This window comes from Sphaerodactylus townsendi, linkage group LG16 (genome assembly GCF_021028975.2).
Source record: "Sphaerodactylus townsendi isolate TG3544 linkage group LG16, MPM_Stown_v2.3, whole genome shotgun sequence".
Taxonomy (NCBI): domain Eukaryota; kingdom Metazoa; phylum Chordata; class Lepidosauria; order Squamata; family Sphaerodactylidae; genus Sphaerodactylus; species Sphaerodactylus townsendi.
The window spans coordinates 11,916,995-11,934,436 of NC_059440.1; the positions used below are offsets into that span (position 1 = coordinate 11,916,995).

General features: G+C 45.4%; 1 protein-coding gene across 1 annotated transcript in view; it reads right to left on the reverse strand.

Annotated features, from left to right (window-relative positions):
- Positions 1-17,442, reverse strand: part of GALNT17 (polypeptide N-acetylgalactosaminyltransferase 17) — a 206,986-nt gene that overhangs the window by 14,209 nt on the left and 175,335 nt on the right. Inside the window, exon 7 of the mRNA XM_048519282.1 lies at positions 365-550. Within this exon, the coding sequence (XP_048375239.1) occupies positions 365-550 (186 nt within the window). The remainder of the gene's footprint in view (positions 1-364; positions 551-17,442) is intronic.

Sequence of the window (17,442 nt, forward strand, 5' to 3'; positions counted from 1 at the left end):
CTGAGACCCATTAATAGAAGATCAATGCACCAAAATATGTTGAAAAGGAAAGCCAAACGAGGCCTGGACTTTACCTTAAGTGCCTTTCTCACAGTGTTTCATCTTAAGAACATAAGAAAGAGCCTGCTGGATCAGACCAGAGTCCATCTAATTCAGCACTCTGCTACCAGCTGCCTTTGGGAGCTCACATGCAGGATGTGAAAGCAATGGCCTTCTGCTGCTGCTGCTGCTGCTGCTGCTCTTGAGCACCTGATCTGCTAAGGCATTTGCAATCTCAGATCTAGGAGGATCTTCTCACCCAGACAGACTAGGCAGGGCAAGACTAGCGCTGCAAAGTGGAAGGAATGAAGATCTCAAAGCGTACCTCCAGAGGCAAGTTCCATGCAATGTACACGTGGGATTTGTAATCGTCCATCCACACCTCGGCCACCCTCAGCGCATTCCTCTTTGTGTAGAAGCCAATGTTGTTGTTGTACGGCTTCTTCTTGCGTTCGATGTGCGCGACTCGAGAGCACGGGAGGACTTCCATGCTGCCGCCACAGAGCCACACCTGGAGAAAGACAGCAAGGGAGCGAAAGCTGAGAACCGAAACAGCGGATCTGCGCCTGAATTTTCAGAGCGGAAAGTAATGACGGAGACCTTACGAAGAGGAGCAATCAAAAGCAGAGCTGGAACCTTCCGTGGAGGGAGGGGTTTGTTTAATTTGCTAAAAGCAATTCAAAAAGCTGATCCAATTAACCTGGAAGGACATACAATTGTCATTTCTTCTTTGTGCACGAGCAGTATGGGGGAGAATGGAGAAAAGGGGAAATAGCTGGGAAGAACTAGGCTATTTTTTCCTTTTCTTTCCTTCCTGTCGCAGGAATTTATAGCTTGGTTGTGACCAGGGCCTTGAGTTGCTAGCTTTGAGATTGTGGATTCGGACTTGGGATCTTGGCCAGTTAGACTGACCTGGTAAATGTCAGCCCAGGATGTCTTGTTGACTTGGAGGCAGAGTTGGGTGCCTGTATCGGGTATCCCTAGATCTGTGGTGGCAAACCTTTGGCACTCCAGATGTTATGGACTACAATTCCCATCAGCCCCTGCCAGGGGTGTAGCTAGGGTAAATGGAGCCCGGGGCAAAATCTGAGTTTTGCGCCCCCCCCCCATATGGGCAGCGTCCCTCCCCCACCACGACCAAACAACATTTTTTGCACCAGGTCATCTCAAAGTCACTATCGCATTATAGAACATGCCCCAACACACAAATCTGAACACACCCAGGACTCCCTAGTTTAAACAACATTGAAAGTGATGCTATTTTTTTTGAAGGCAGGGAATCCACCCTGAAACAGCATCATTTTTAATGTTGTTTAAACTACAGAGCCCAGATTCTCCTTTTAAATCCACCTTAAGAAGGGCATACTCTGGGCTCCCTAGTTTACAACAACATTGAAAGTGATGCTGTTTCAGGGTAGATTCCCCACCCCAAACAGCATCATTTTTCAATATTGGTTATTCAATGGAGTTTTTTCTGGAGACTCTCTGCGTGGCCCGTGGCCTGGTATATCTTGTTCCTAATGTTTGCACCTGCATCTGTGGCTGGGTATTTTCAGAGGTGTATCACAGAGAGAAGTCTATTATACACTTTGTCCAGCCTTCTCTTATAACAGATTTCTCTCTGTGATACACCTCTGAAGATGCCAGCCACAGATGCAGGCCAGCGTTAGGAACAAAGATCTACCAGACCATGGCCACACAGCCTGTAAAACCCCACAACTTCTACCAGTTGAATCTGGTTTTGAAAGCCTTCAACAATACTTTCCATGTTTTTTTTAATCTGGAGAGCCCAGATTCTCCCTTTAAAATCCCACTCCAAAGGAGGTGGATTTAAAGAAGAACCTGAGGGAAAATTTGAGGGTGCCTGTCAGGGGAGCAATGTTTAAGCTAACAGTACCAAACTTTTTTAGGCTATCTTCAGGGAGACTCTCCTGATGGGAAACCACAGGTTTAGTGAAGAGAGTTTGGTTCAGGAAGCCCAAAGTTATGGATCCTCAAAGGGGTAGCCCCATTTTACTATTAGCTCCCCATTGGAAACAATGGGTATGGGGTTACCATTTTGGGGGGTCCATAACTTTGGACCCCCTGAACCAAACTGCACCAAATTTGGCTGGTATCATCAGGAGAGTCACCTGACAATAGCCTGAAATTCTGGTGCCGCTAGCCTAAAAACTGCGCCCCCTGCAGGACAAACATTGAAAAAACCCTGAAAAATAGAAAAAGCCACACACGAACCTGCAATTTTTGCGCCCACCACAAGGTGGCGCCCGGGGCACTTGTCCCCGGATGTCCCCATGGTAGCTACGCCTCTGGCCCCTGCCAGTATGACCAATTGGCCATGCTGGCAGGGGCTTATGGGAATTGTAGTCCATAACATCTGGAGTGCCAAAGGTTCGCCACCACTGCCCTAGATAGAGAGTACCCAGGAACCCCTCATGCCCTCCTTCTACCTCCACACCTGCATGCCCCCCATCTGCCTGTTTGGGGGCATGCAGGTATGGGGGTAGAAGGAGGGCAAGAGGGGTTCCTGGGTACTCTCTACCTAGGGATACCCGACACCTGCAACCAACTCTGCCTCCAAGTCAACAAGACTTCTCCTGCTTGTAGGGTTTCTCACTATCCATGCTCAGTTGCCTGCAAGGCGGTTCTAGCCTCCAGGTGATAGCTGGAGATTTCCCACAATTACAACTGATATCCGGCGGACAGAGAGCACTTCACCTGGAGAAAAGGGCTGCTTTGGGAGGTGGGCTTGACGGCATTATGGCCCATTGAAATCTCCCTTCCCCCAATATCACCCACCTCAGACTGCAGTGAGTCCTCCAAATCTACAGGTATTTCCCAACCTGGAGCTTGCAACTCTGCCAAAGAGTAAACAGGTGGTAGGGAGATGATGGGAAAGATCTATCTCCACCATACTCTGACTCAGAAAAAGATGATAGCTCTGTCAGTCGAGAAAACTGTATGCTTCCGCATTAGAATGTAATCCCAAATGAATATGAGTGCCTATCTCCTAGTGTTGACAAAGGTCAACCAACTGCAGTTCTTGGGCGGAGTAATATACAACCCTACTAACATCTTTTTCTGAGACAGACTATAGCACATTCCACTAACACCTTCATCCAACAGTGCACAGGATTTAACTGAATGTGTCGGGCAGGAGGAAACAGAAAATATTCTCCAGAGAGCCCGAGATAGAAAACAAATTGGAATGGGGATGTTCTAATCTAATCGAACCAGCGAGCTAGGAAAATTGAATAGCATACTTCCTTTATATGTATGATTGAGGCAAATGCATGGATTCCCTCGTCAAATCTTGTTGCCTTTTAGTCCACACCAGCGATTGTAAAGATACAGAAGGGGAAAGGTTTCCCTCGGGTCTGTTTGCTATGCAGTCATGTGCTTTAGCAATGGCTGTCATACCATAGATATTTGGTGGCATCTCAGGTATTCTGTGAGTGTTCCTTGGAAGCCTCCGCTTCATTTTTTCTCTCTCTTAATGCATGATTAGGAGGGGAGATGTTTTTCGCATAAAGCACAAAAGGAATTAGTGAATAAGATCATGAGTTATCTCGCTCGCTGGAGGAGACATCTGGCATTGGCATGGCAAAGTGAAAACGTGAACTACACACTTGAAATATTTTGACAACTCAAAAGTTTAAAAGCATGCTCTGAGAAACACAACTTTGATTTCATTTAGAAAACCCCGCTGATGGAGTAATAAGCTGATGGAAAGCAGCGTGTTCGATAACAGTGCTTTGAGTCGGGCTCAAAGAATTCCAACAGCTTCCTCTGAGATTTCCTTTTTTTTTAACTCTACTGCCAAAAACAAACAAACAAACAAACCAAACATGACTCGGTTTCTTTGACTGCATTCTTACAACTGTGCTGTTCCGTTGTACCAAGTGAGAAGATACAACACTCATTATTTTCTAACACCTGGGGGTCAGTAGGTAGGACGTGTCTGGAAGTCAGTGAATCTTCTTAGGGTGGATTTCCAGTGAACTCTTGGTTCTCCCTCACTGGGTCGTTTTGTGAGCAAAATGCAGTTCATGTGAAACCCAAAGAAATCATTGCAGGGTAGGGCATGGCGGTAGACTTTGCCAGATGGACCATGTCGACAGTGTAGTGTAGTGTTTGAGAGCAGGCGGAGTCTAGTCTGGAGAGCCAGGTTTGATTCCCTGCTCCTCCCCATGAGCGGCGGACTCGTATCAGATTTGTTTCCCCACTGCTACATTCCTGCTGGGTGCCTTAGGGCTAGTCACAGTTCATTCAGAGCTTTCTCAGCCCCCCCTACATCACAAGGTGTCTGTTGTGGGGAGAAGAAGGGAAAGGAGTCTCCTTACAAAAGAGAAAGGTGGGCATAAATCCAAACTCCTCTTCTTCTTCTCTGGCTTGGGAAATACCTGGGAGTTATTTAGCGTGGAACCATGTCATAGATCCATGGTGGCGAACCTTTGGCACTCCAGATGTTATGGACTACAATTCCCATAAGCCCCTGCCAGCATGACCAATTGGTCATGCTGGAAGGGGCTGATGGGAATTGTAGTCCATAACATCTGGAGTGCCAAAGGTTCACCACCACTGTCATAGATAGACTCCACCTTCCCAAGCAGTCATTTTCCCCAGGTGAATTGATCTTTGTTGCCTGGAGATCAGTTGTCATTTCAGGAGATCTCCAGTCATGACCTGGAGAGTGGCAACTCTACAGCCAGCCTAATTACAAATCCGGGGTGCATGGACTTGAAAGGTGATCTTTTCAGGAATGGGCTGTTTTTCAATGCACAGTGGGAGAATAATGAATTTGGCACAGGATTAGGCGACAAGGACAAAAAAAGGTTAGCCTCGCAAGTTTATTGATGGCCATGGAAAAGAAACATTATTTATGCCAACAGCATCTAGATACACCGGCAGCAAACAGGCCAGATATCTCCAAATTATTAGAAGTACTGCAAAAGCATTTTCAATCTACCAGAAATGGTATGTGTAACAGAGATCTCATTAATAAATTCAAACAAGCACCCACCAGAACAACAGTATATTGTCAGGCTTTGCAAAAAAAAAACAGACTCATGTGGGTTCATATGGAACTTTGAAAAAAAAGAACTGATCAGATGTTAGCTCTCGAACCTTAAAGCAATAAACGGATTCTATATAAATGGACTCTGTATTGTAGATCAGCAGCATTTATTGATTGGCATCGAAGCACCCAGCTTGTCAAAGCCAATTCTGGCAAACCTGGCTTTTGCTGCCCCCTTTATTCTGAAGTTAGTCCCGTTTTCCCAAAGAATGTGAGAAAGAGTTAGTTAGGAGCTCAGGTGTCCCAAGATCAGCGATAGAAAGAGACACCTGGCATCCTGCCCTCCACAGGAAAACGGAAACAATCCAATTTCCCACAGGACCAGAAGTGTCAGGGGAAAGCCTAGTTATCTACTCGGCGTGCGAAGCCATAAAGCAAAAGATCAAGGAAAGAATGTCCTATAAGAGCAATGGTAACATACAGCAGGCTGGTTACATATATCTTGTAGCAATTACATTGAGCTAGGAATGCATCTCAATCACCTAGATACAATCCCCTGACATCAGAGATGAATTCATCACAAGCGCAAAAAGCAAAGGGACACAGATAAAAATGCTCAGAAAGCTCGCATCGACTCTGCAAAAAGCAGAGGCGTAGCTGGGCCCAACTGCGCCCGGTGCGCATTTTATATCCCACCCCCCATGCCTCCCCACTTACTTTAGTTCCTTTCCTTTTTTCTAAAACTTTTCCAGGCTGCAAAAGGCCTGTTCACAGTAAAAATGGCCTGATGGGAACAATAGTTCCCAGGAGACCTTGTGAGCCCCAAGGTCTCCTGGGAACTGTAGTTCCTCAGGCTGTTTTTACTGCGAACAGGCCTTTTGCAGCCTGGAAAAGTTCAGGAAAAAGAAAAGGAACAAAGGTAAGTGAGGGAAGGGGGGTGGGCGCTACGCCACTGTGTCAGTGCACTGGGGAAAAACGGGAATACAGAAAATAGCATCCAAGAATTGTTTCAAGGGGGTGTCAACAAAAATTGTGTTATTTTGGTGGGATCTTGAACATTTTAAAAGTATTTCAGGTGACTTGTGCAGAAGCAGCCAGACAGTGCGGCATCCGTAAATGTAATGGGCTACTGCAGGGGTGTCCAATCTTTTTGAGCCCGTGGGCTCCTTGGGAGTCCTGACACAGGGTAGTGGGCGCCACCACTAAATGGCTGCTATGGGAGGTGGGGCCAACTGCAAAATGGATGCTACAGAAGGTAGACACACACACAGAGGAAACCCAAATGTAGGGGACAAGAGTAATTTTGCAAAAAATGCACCACAAAAGGGGAGAGAGAAAGAGAATAAAACAAACGCTATGGTCACAATTTGCGCTGGAACAATGTTATTTTAATCTGTGCAGCTAATTGGATTCGTCAGTACTAACCAGAAGTCTACTGGGCAGTAGCCCTTTAAAATTTTTTGTATGGCAGCAGAAAAGAGGAGGAGTTTGGATTTATATCCCACCTTTCTCTCCTGAAAGGAGACTCAAGATGGCTTACAAGCTCCTTTCCCTTCCTCTCCCTTCAACAGACACCTTGTGAGGCAGGTGGGACTGAGAGAGTTCCGAAGAACTGTGACTAGCCCAAGATCGCCCCGCAGGAATGTAGGAGTGTGGAAATACATCTGGTTCACCAGATAAGCCTCCGCCACTCAGGTGGAGGAGTGGGGAATCAAACCCGGTTCTCCAGATTAGAATGCACCTGCTCTTGACCACTACACCATGCTGGCTCTAGTGGGAGCGATGGGGTCTGTGGTACTAGTGGGAGCTATGGGGTCTGTGGGCACTATGTTGGAGACCGCTGGGCTACAGAGACTTTTAAAACAAAGTTCTAAAACAAAATTATCACCTGCTGAAGCAAAACTGAAACCGGGCTATGACAGTATCATTTTCACACCAATGGGCCAATATTTACTAGAGGCAGAATACGAAGAAAAAATGTACCATCTGGAATTACAGGTTGTAACTCACAATCAGAAGCCCGTCCCATCAGTAAATGGCAATGAACACATGGAACTTGTGACATGTGCTAATCTTGTAACACACATTAGTCCCCAAACCGTCTATGCACTTGATACCAACAGTGATGAAAATGCTGTCAAAGAACAAGAAGATCTTTGCATGTCAAAAGCACAAATCCTTAAACAACCCCTAGAAAGGATGTGGTTCAAGGACTTGGATGCCTCCCAGGCATGTTGCAGAGGAAAACTGTTTAGCAGAGGAAACCATTCAGGCGGTGCAACGTGTGCCGTGAAGAGTCCCAGTAGCATTGAAAGACAAAAATCACGACAGCGATCTGGCAAAAGGAAACAGACGGGATCAGAGCCAAAGCGACAGAACCAACCAAGTGGATGAGCAACATGGAAATAATAGAGGAACATGAGAAACTACACAACTGCACGGATAAAAGCAATTTAAAAGTAGGCATTGCTGTGAGCTCGCTGCCAAATGCCCACCATGAAAGAAATTTTATCCAACCTGGCCAAGCCAAAAACACTCTCAGCGCTAAATGCAAAAGATGGATACTGGCAAGTTTTACTAGATCAAGCAAACTTACTTCCTTACCATCTTTTGGGCTCCAGAAAGCTGCTACGGATGGTTCAACGTGCCACTGAGAATGAAACCAGTGGTTGAAGAGCATCAACAGCCAATGGGATGTGTTGGCAGCCTCACAGGAATAAGGGCAATTACAGATGACATTTTAAAGATCTTGGCCCTTTCTGCACCACCAAAATAAAATGTTTGGAGGCAGGAAAAAAAGGTTTAAAAAGCAGTCCCTCCCACTCTTGGGTGCAGCAATTCAGAGCGATCGGAAGAGCTTACTTATTTTTTTTATGCTAACACTGCTGGTCTGATGCTGAGAGATTGTTTAAATGGTCTAGCAAAATAATACTAGACCCAAGATGGTACACACACCCACACGCACACACACAAGCAGAGAGTAATCTCCCCAGCTGTAGGTTCACAGAGAGAATGGGTGATTAAAATGGCACGTTGTCTCGGCTGGGGACAGTTTGCAGCAGGAGAATCCCATTTAAACAAACCACACGAAAACAACCCCAGGAAAAATCTACTGCAAAGCTGATGGCAGCCGAGTAAATACTGCATGCATAAAGGCCAAATATGATATCCAACCAATAAGGAACTGGAATGATCAGAGGTCAGTGAACTAACAGAGCAGTTAATACTCGCTGCCGCTTTGTTCCACAACTGCGTGTAATACAGCCCGAGTTAATGAAGTCGGGCCTCTGCTGTTTTTGAATGATTCATTAAAACACTCTCACTATTCTCTGGGACCATCTGCAAGCATGCCTCGTTTCACCAGGGTGATCCTATGACTATTGCATTTCTGCATTATGGAACCTAATGATCTTTAAATCTAGTTAAAGCCATAAGCCACTACCTAGGAGGTCCCAGTGTGCAGAGCAGCGAGACCACCAATTTCCTGTGGAATGAAAGAACTCCTACCATCCAAAAATTCAATTAGAATTTGGGATTTCCCGCCTCCTTTTCTGCACATCTGCATGCGCATAGTACCTCTACTTCTGTTCACAATTAACTGAGCGCAGACGAAAGGAAACTGAAACCCGGGCCCTGAAAGGCAATCTAATTTTCTATAGACCCCCATGTCTGCACACGGCTTCCAGACAAAGGGCGGCATCAATCTATTAGTCAATCCATCAGCTTCACGGAACAGAGAGTGAACGTGGTATTTAAAGCGGAGGGAAATCATCTGAAAGTCAGGGGTGGGGGGAGACGAGATCACAGTAAGAGGAGTTTATGGAAGAGCGGAATTTCCTAGGCAACTGGAAGACAACTGTTTTTCTCTGTATAGCACTCACTCTTAAATGTTCTTGAGAGCCGGCATGGTGCAATGGTTCAGAGCAGGTGGACTCCGGAGAACCAGGTTTGATTCTCCGCTCCTCCACATGAGTGGCGGGCTCTAATCTGGTGAATCAGGTTTGTTTCTCCACTCCTCTATATGAAGCCTGCTGGGTGACTTTGGGCTAGCCACAGTTCTCATAGAATTCTCTCAGCCCCACCTACCTCTCGAAGTGTCTGTGGTGGGGAAAGGAAGGGAAAGGACTTTTGAGTCTCCTTACAGGAGGGGAAAGGGGGGGGGGTTAAATCCAAACAACAACTCCTCCTCCTCCTCCTCTTCTTTTCCTCCTCCTCCTCCTCCTCCTCCTCCATCTTCTAACCGCATGTTGGTATAGTTGTTAGAATGATGTTTGGACCTGGGAGATCTAGAGTCAAACCCCTACTGAGGGTCAAACTAACCAGGTGGACGCTGCCACCATTTTAAAGCGATTAAAAATGCGTCAGTACCCAGCTTTCTGGGGGTAAAGTGTAGATGGTTGTGGCAAACCACCCCCCAAACATGGACTTTCTAGTAAACGTTGTGATGTGATGTACCCCATGGGGCAGTAATGATCCCATGCTTGCACAGGGAACTACATTTACTTTAGAAAATGCTACAAGGGCTGAATCATGATCTGCTTCACTATGTGGTGGGCTGAAACATTCTTGTCCCTCCCCTCCCCTTTTCAAGTGCCAAAACCGCTGCAACCCTGCTCCCGTCATGGCTATTTTGGCTGTGGAAAGGGCAGACAGAGAGGGCAAAAGCAGCTCAAACCTACCATGCTGGGAACCCCTGAAGCATTTTAAAATCCTTTTAAAATGGCGGCAGTGTCCATGGGTTGGACTTATAGATGACCCACAACAAACACCATAGGGTGTTTGTTGTGAGGGGGGAAGGGCAAGGAGATTGTAAGCCCCTTTGAGTCTCCTACAGGAGAGAAAGGGGGGATATAAATCCAAACTCCTCCTCCTCCTCCTCCTCCTCCTCCTCCTCCTCCTCTTCTTCTTCTTCTTCTTCTTCTTCTTCTTCTTCTTCTTCTTCTTCTTCTTCTACATCTCATTCGGCCCTCAGCAGTGGCGTACCTGCCAGAGGAACATGGGGTAACCTATCTGGTCATGTGGGGGCGTAACATCACCCCCCACACACTGAAGCCTTCCGTGGGTCTGCTGGGCAAGAGGCCGAAGACCAGGCAGGGAGGTGGCCGGGCCCCTCAGATATGAAGCTCATTAGGCCACCTTGACCTTTTCACTTCTTTTTCAGACTAGCATATTTCTTTTCTTGAGAGGATTTTCCAGTCAGGAATTAATACCGTGCAATCTGGGAGAAGCAACATCTGCAGAGACGTGGAAATGATTCCACCTCATTTTTGGGAGCCACCCGCAGTTAATTACGTACTGGATATAGACGCTTGGTGTCTTCAGGAAGCGGAGGGGCCATCCGACACCTCGTTGGAACAAGCGGGGTCATCCTTTAAAAGTATATGCAAAATTGCTATACACAGAAGTACAGAAAGTTCACAACGTTGTTCTTCGCCTGTCCAATGAAAGCAATATCCCACAATAACTGTGAGTTCACAGCCAGTCTGTCTTTCGACTGGCAAAAATCAAGTACAGGAATCAAGTGAAATTCATAGCGTTTGTAACAAAAACCACACAGGAAAACCAAGCCAGGAAGCAGCCAAGATTCGGAGCTAGGAAAGGAAGAAGACCTGGTTTTAATTATTTCAGCAGAGAAAAATAGTTCGGCTTTATAGACATCTGCTCACATTATTTTCCCTCGTACCTCATTGATTACATAAAAAGTCTTTAAAGAGGAGGGGGGAAATCTATTTGCTGCAAGGGCAAAAAACTCTTGAAAACTGCTTTCAGGCTTTTTTAATCACACCTTTTTGTTCTTCCCGGGCAAGGTGCCTGGAACAGTGGTGGGCGTTGATGGCTTTTCCTAACGGAGCAGGCAATTGCTGGCTACATCTCCAAAGCATTGATGACAGGGACCGGGGAGGAAGCTTGCCAGCGAGTGATATTATGCACAGCTTGGTCCACAACAGTTATTGAACTGGGTCAGCTGTGTAGCTGGAAAACATGTATTTATTTATCTCACCTGGGCCTTGTCTCAGCTGATGTACATCTACGACCAGCACGTGTTGTGGCGGAAAGAAACAGGCTAGAAATGAATGCAGAACATTGTTTGTTTCCCTCCTCCTCTGAAGACATGGTCGAGGTTTTAATCACATTTAATCCCATTCATTGCCTGTACCCATACATCATGAGATAACCAGCATGGCTTTCTCACAAGCAACATCCCCTGGCAGAAATTGGGCTTGAGCAGCAGTGGCGTAGGAGGTTAAGAGCTCGTGCATCTAATCTGGAGGGACCGGGTTTGATTCCCAGCTCTGCCGCCTGAGCTGTGGAGGCTTATCTGGGGAATTCAGATTAGCCTGTACACTCCCACACACGCCAGCTGGGTGACCTTGGGCTAGTCACAGCTTCTCGGAGCTCTCTCAGCCCCACTACCTCACAGGGTGTTTGTTGTGAGGGGGGAAGGGCAAGGAGATTGTCAGCCCCTTTGAGTCTCCTGCAGGAGAGAAAGGGGGGATATAAATCCAAACTCCTCCTCCCCCTCCCCCTCCTCCTTCTTCTATGCTATTCAGGGAAGACATGGAGGTAAGAGAAACTAGGATTGTGCTCCAGTTTGGAAAATACCTGGAAGTTTTGGGGGTGGAGGCTCAGAAGGGTGGGAGTTAGGGAGTGGAGGGATCCCAGTGGGGTACATAGAGTCATAGAGTCCACCTTCCAAAGTGGCTGTTAGCTCCAGGTGAATTGATCTCTGTCACCTGAAGATCAGCTGTAATAGCAGGCGATCTCGAGCAGCTCTATGGGGTCCTGAGAACAGCACAGATGCTAAGAACAAGCCCCTGCTTCTGTTCCTTTAATGTTCTGTCATATTAAAAATTTGGCCTGCATTCCACTCTTCCTGTGTTCTGATTTAACCGGAAAAATCTATTTTAATAAGGACCCTCCCTGACCCTGATAACAAAGAATGCATTTAACAAAGAATATAAGGGATATCAACACAAACCAGTCCATACCATTAAGAAAGAGGTGGAGGGTTGCAAACATTCTTGGGCTTGGTCGCAAAACACTAACATGTGTCCGTGAACACATGAGATCGGGAATTAATTCCCATCCATCCTTACACATTCTTGCCACACGGCAAAGTCTTTTCAAATTACCTAGAATAGGAGACAGGCTCATGACCTTCCATTACGAAGCTATCCACGACTGGATTACAGCTTTAGAAATATCTACTGGTTTAGTGCCTGCACTTTGTTTTTAGATAACACAACAGAACTATCTTTAGCTCCCGAATGCTTTTAATTAACTGCAAAATTTCCTCCAGACTAGTTGCATCTCCTCATTTCTGTTCCCAGTGGACATAAGCACTGGTAAAACACTTTAAAAAGAAAGCAGGGCCGCACTGGGATTCTTATTTTGTGTGCAGTGTTTTACTGATGCACATATGCACATATGTGCTGGTAGCTGTACATGTGATCAGGTTAAGACTGTACACTTGTAATGTGTTGGCATGTGTGTGTGAGGAGGGAGACCTGCATGATTCTTGGTCAGTGCGCCCCACAAAACAGTGCAGAACTTCCAACACACGGATTTTACTTCAGCAAGCAAACTAGGTAATTCAGAACTCCAAAAATCAGAAGTATGTACAAGCTGTATCTAGGTGCATGCAAAGGGAACTTAGTAAATGACAGAATCTTTCAGGTTCCAGGGTGTTGTGGGTTTTCTGGGTTGTCTGGCCGTGTTCCAGTAGCATTTTCTCCTGACATTTCGCCTGCATAAGTGTCTGGCATCTTCGCTGAAGAAGACTATGCCAGCCACAGATGCAGGCAAAACGTCAGGAGAAAATGCTACTGGAACATGACCATGCAACCCAGAAAGCCCACAACACCCTAGTGATGACGGCTGTGAAAGCCTTTGATATTACATCTTTCAGGCTCTGTTTGGACCTCTGGATGAACATGTGGAAGTCACAAGAGGGAATAACTAACATGAACTTCTCTCACACAATGCATTCATTAGACATTTAAAGAGGACCTTATGTCACAAACAAACCACAGTTCTTTAGGCTGGATCCAGCTGACTTTTTCATGCAATCCCATTCCGTTTCCCTCCTTACTATATAGCAGAAGAAGAGTTCAGATTGATTGCTTTTCTCTCCTGTAAGGAGTCTCAAAGCGATTTACAAACTCCTTTCCTTCCTCTCACCATAACAGTTGCTGTTATAAACCCTGTTCAAAGGAGAGCCATAATGCTCGTCAGGTTTAATGTTATGCCTTCTGCCTTGTTACATGGCAGATTTAATAAGCAAGAAAAGGCTAAAAGATTGTGCCCATGTAACGATGGCTCAGTTGAATCTCTGGCCCACCAATTACTTCACTGTCTCAGATTCAAGGAAATCAGATCCAAGTATGTGAATCGCACTCCTTTACATTTACCCGATCTCCCCGATTTATTTAGATTACACTACTTGTTGGACAACCCTGATCCTTCTCTCTGTATGACAGTGGCAGACTTTCTCCTGGAAATTACTAAATGCCGGTAGATTTCCTTCGTCCTAACATGTATATCCTGTATTGTATATGCTTTTTAAATCTGTTTTTATTATTGTTGTACTGCTGTCTATGCCAATAAAGGCTTGCTTCTTCATAACAGTTGCCTTGTGAGGTAGGTGGGGCTGAGAGAGTTCAAGAGAACTGTGACTAGCTGAAGGTCACCCAGTAGACTTCATGTGGAGGAATGGGGAATCAAACCAGGTTCTCCAGATTAGAGTCCACTGCTCTTAACCTCTACACCACACCAGCTCTCATATATATAATCCACATGGCATTGATCCACGCAGATATTATAATTCCCACAACAGTCTTTTATGGTGGTCAAAGCGGACCTCCTCTTTCCTTTTTTCACCAGAAGAAAAAAAAAAGTTAGATCTAACTTGGTGTGAGCAACTGCAGCACGTTTGAGGGCGACACACACAGATGGGAACAAAAACCATCCATGCCTTTGGGCGTAAAGACGTCATGGTGTGCTGGACTCACATTAAACCAGGCAAATGGAAATGTGTTTGGAAACCGGGCCAGCTAGAATGGCAACAGCGCGGATCTGAAGCAAGCGGGCTTGCTTTTTAAAAACTCTTTGAAACCCTTATGCGATAGCTGCTTTCAGAAGATTATTAGTATTACTAGACTGGTTTCAGCTGTCGGCTAAAAAGGTCACTTCCTTCTCGGATCTTAACAAGCCCACAGAAGGAGATGGAGAGCAGTTCAGAGGGAAAAGCAATCTCCATCAGAAAGCATCCTTGTCCTATAAAGGCTCGCTCTGGGAAGACTTTCAGCTCAGACTCTAATCATTCCAGCATGTTAATTCCTACCATGAGTGATCACTGGTTTCCACTGATTGCCTCTTCAAAGAGCCAACCTGTCTATCAAAACATAATTCATCCGGCCAATGTCTCAATAAAAGAAATAGCTTTGACTGATTAAAGATCTGTTTAGCTGATTAAGTGTCTGGCTTTTGACCAAGGGATGAGTCAGTCGGGATTGAAATACGTTTCCGTAGGGCGAAAACCTCCACAAAAGAGGATCCTGAAACAAAGGAATGGGAAAATGATTCACTGACTTGATTTAACAAACAACGTGTTGATACTCTGTTCAGCATAAAGAATGAAGTGTGGTCTGCGTTCCCTAGCGAAAGGCCAGGGAAAATAGTGCCGATTCTCCGTTAGCATTAGAGAATTGTATTTAAGCGCTGCTTTCATCAAAGCCATCATTGCCTGCAGAATCAGACACAGAACTTTCAAAAGAGATCATTTATATTGCCTTGGATGGCTTATAGCAAGACTTGCTGGTTTGTAAAGTTGTGTCCGCCATTTTGTTTCCCGCAGCAGGAACAGGAAACAGAATGGCAGGTTTAACTTCTCAGACAGGCAAGTCTTGCTAAAAGCCGTCTGAGGTAATGTAAATGATCCTTTTTCAAAGATCCCTGAAAACATTTGCAAAACATTTTCTGTCTCCCACCCCCTTTGTCTGCATTTACCCCCTGGCCACTATTTTGTGGTCGTTCCATTTTTAAAAAACAGATCTGTAGATCCGATGCTACGAAGCTTCAAAGCCTCACGCTGCAATTCTTTAGGGGTCATGTCTTAGAAGCTACAAAGATACAACCCCCCATTTTTTTTTTAAAAAACCCTGATGTAAATATAGCATGAAACAGCTGGTGTGAGCTCAGAAAATGGCAAGGAAGTCTGGGGTCTGCAGAACAATGCAGGAAACATTTAAAAGAGATTGAAATGCTTTCACAAAAGAATCGCTTCCAGAAAATGTTTCCAGAACAGGATTGTTAAAGAAAAGGAGTTAATTTAAAACATTTTCAGGCTGAAAATAAAACGTGTTAGGAAAAAACCACGCAGAGCTCCATTTCCTGCCTCAAAACATTTTATTTGGGTTGTGTGGAAAGGGCCTGCATCTACTCCAGCAACCATCCTAACAACCACTACGCAGCTTCTTCCCACACACCATCAGGAGGCAGATGTTCTCTCCTGCAAACACTAACTCCTTCTTAACTGTTATTGTTTTTTTATGATTCTTTACCACACTTTTTCAGTGGAGATGATACCAAACGAAGTATGTGGGCTCTGTTCTTAAGCTGCATCTCTTTTATTCTTTTTTTTAAAAAAATACTTTTCCTGCTTTTCTTAAATAACCCCATGATTTTGAAAGGCAGCTTGTTCCAAAGCAAAATCGTTCTTACACTTCAAGATACTCTTCCTGACATCTGGCTTATACCTTAAAAAAAAACCCTCTTTCTGGTTTGACTCAACTACTTATTGCCCCTCTGCTCAGCAGATACAGAAAGCAACAGAGCTCCTATCATCTGTCTACCCAAGCTTGCATTTGGAAATAAGTTCCAGCTAGCCAAACGGGATCTTAATCCATTTAAGAAGTGATAGCTAGAAGATGCAATTGCTTAACAAGAAATCCTTCCTCTGAGATTTGTGCTTAGCTGAGCAAACCATCAATCCTTTTTTTCTTTTCTGAAAAAAAAGTAACTCAGCAGTGAAGCCGGTAATTTACTTGGATTAAAAATGAACAAGAAACTGGAGAGGGGGTGGGTGGGTGAAGGACAGCTATGTTGCTCTTCAGTGCTGCATTAGACAAGACTATGGCGTTTTCCCCACGGCCAATATACCCTGGGATAAGGAAGTGAACTGTCCCAGTTTGGGCATGAATTCCACATGGCTTCCGGGTCTAACTCGGGCCCACCCCGCAAGATTTCCCTTATCCTGCGCTTTTCAAAAAATGATGAAATTGGGGGTTCTTTTTTTAAAAAAAAGTGCCGCTCCCGCTCCCATGCAAACACCACGGGAGACGGGCCGGTTTATTTTTCCTACCTCGCTGCCTGCAGCCAATCAGAACATCAGAAAAACGGGACAGTTCACGCACACGCGGGAACGTCAATTAGGAAAATGGAACTAACCCGGGGGCTGTGCGTAATCACCTGGAGTTCTTCCTCCCAGCCTGAACGCACTGCCGGGCTGCCGTGTGGTGGGAGGAACCGACACAGAAACATGTCTGATCCCGGTTTCCCCCGGGATATTTTGGCTGTGGGGAAAACGCCTTAGGCCCCTTCTGCATGGACCAATAAACACAGGTGCAGGACACTAAAGCCCCTGGTTTTTTGGGGGAGGGATTTTTTCACAGATCTCGCCCCCCAATGAGTCTGCCCCATGTTATTTCACACAAGGTTTTTTGAAAATTGCTAAAGAAAAAATCCTGGGTTGCAGCTGCTTACGAGTGAATGGCCAGGCAGGAGTGAATGGCCAGGCACTTTATTTGTCTCCCTTTTCCTTTTTTAAAAATGTGGCTTGCATCTGCATAGCTACGCAGGTGCAGATGGTCATGTCATGGGATATCGGCATGGCTGTGGGGGTTCATTTGCACATACCTGTGTAGCTACGCATGGACAGGAACTAATTTTTAAAAATAGACGCATCTCTGTGCCAAGGCACGACAACAACCCGGATTGTTTCTGTGGGTTCCAATCACTGTCTGCACAGATGGATGTGAATGCGAAAATGGGTTCTTTTATCCCAACTGCAACCTGTTATACATTTGCTGTGTGGAAGGGGCCTTTGGAAGGGAACGGCAAACCACTCCGTAAACGGAGTCTGCCTAAGAAATGTTGTGATATGATATCAGAAATGACCTAGTGTTTGTACTACACCACATTGACTCACTCTGATTAAATGGAAGCTTTCTAGAACACTGGATATATTAGATGTGTTGACAAATTAGGGCCAAATGATCCATTACGGTTTTCAAGTTGTGTTCTGCCCAGCCACATAAAAATGAAGTGGGGGTTCCAGTACCTATAAAACAGATACACAGATACGATGACCTCAAGGTGAAAAGCAG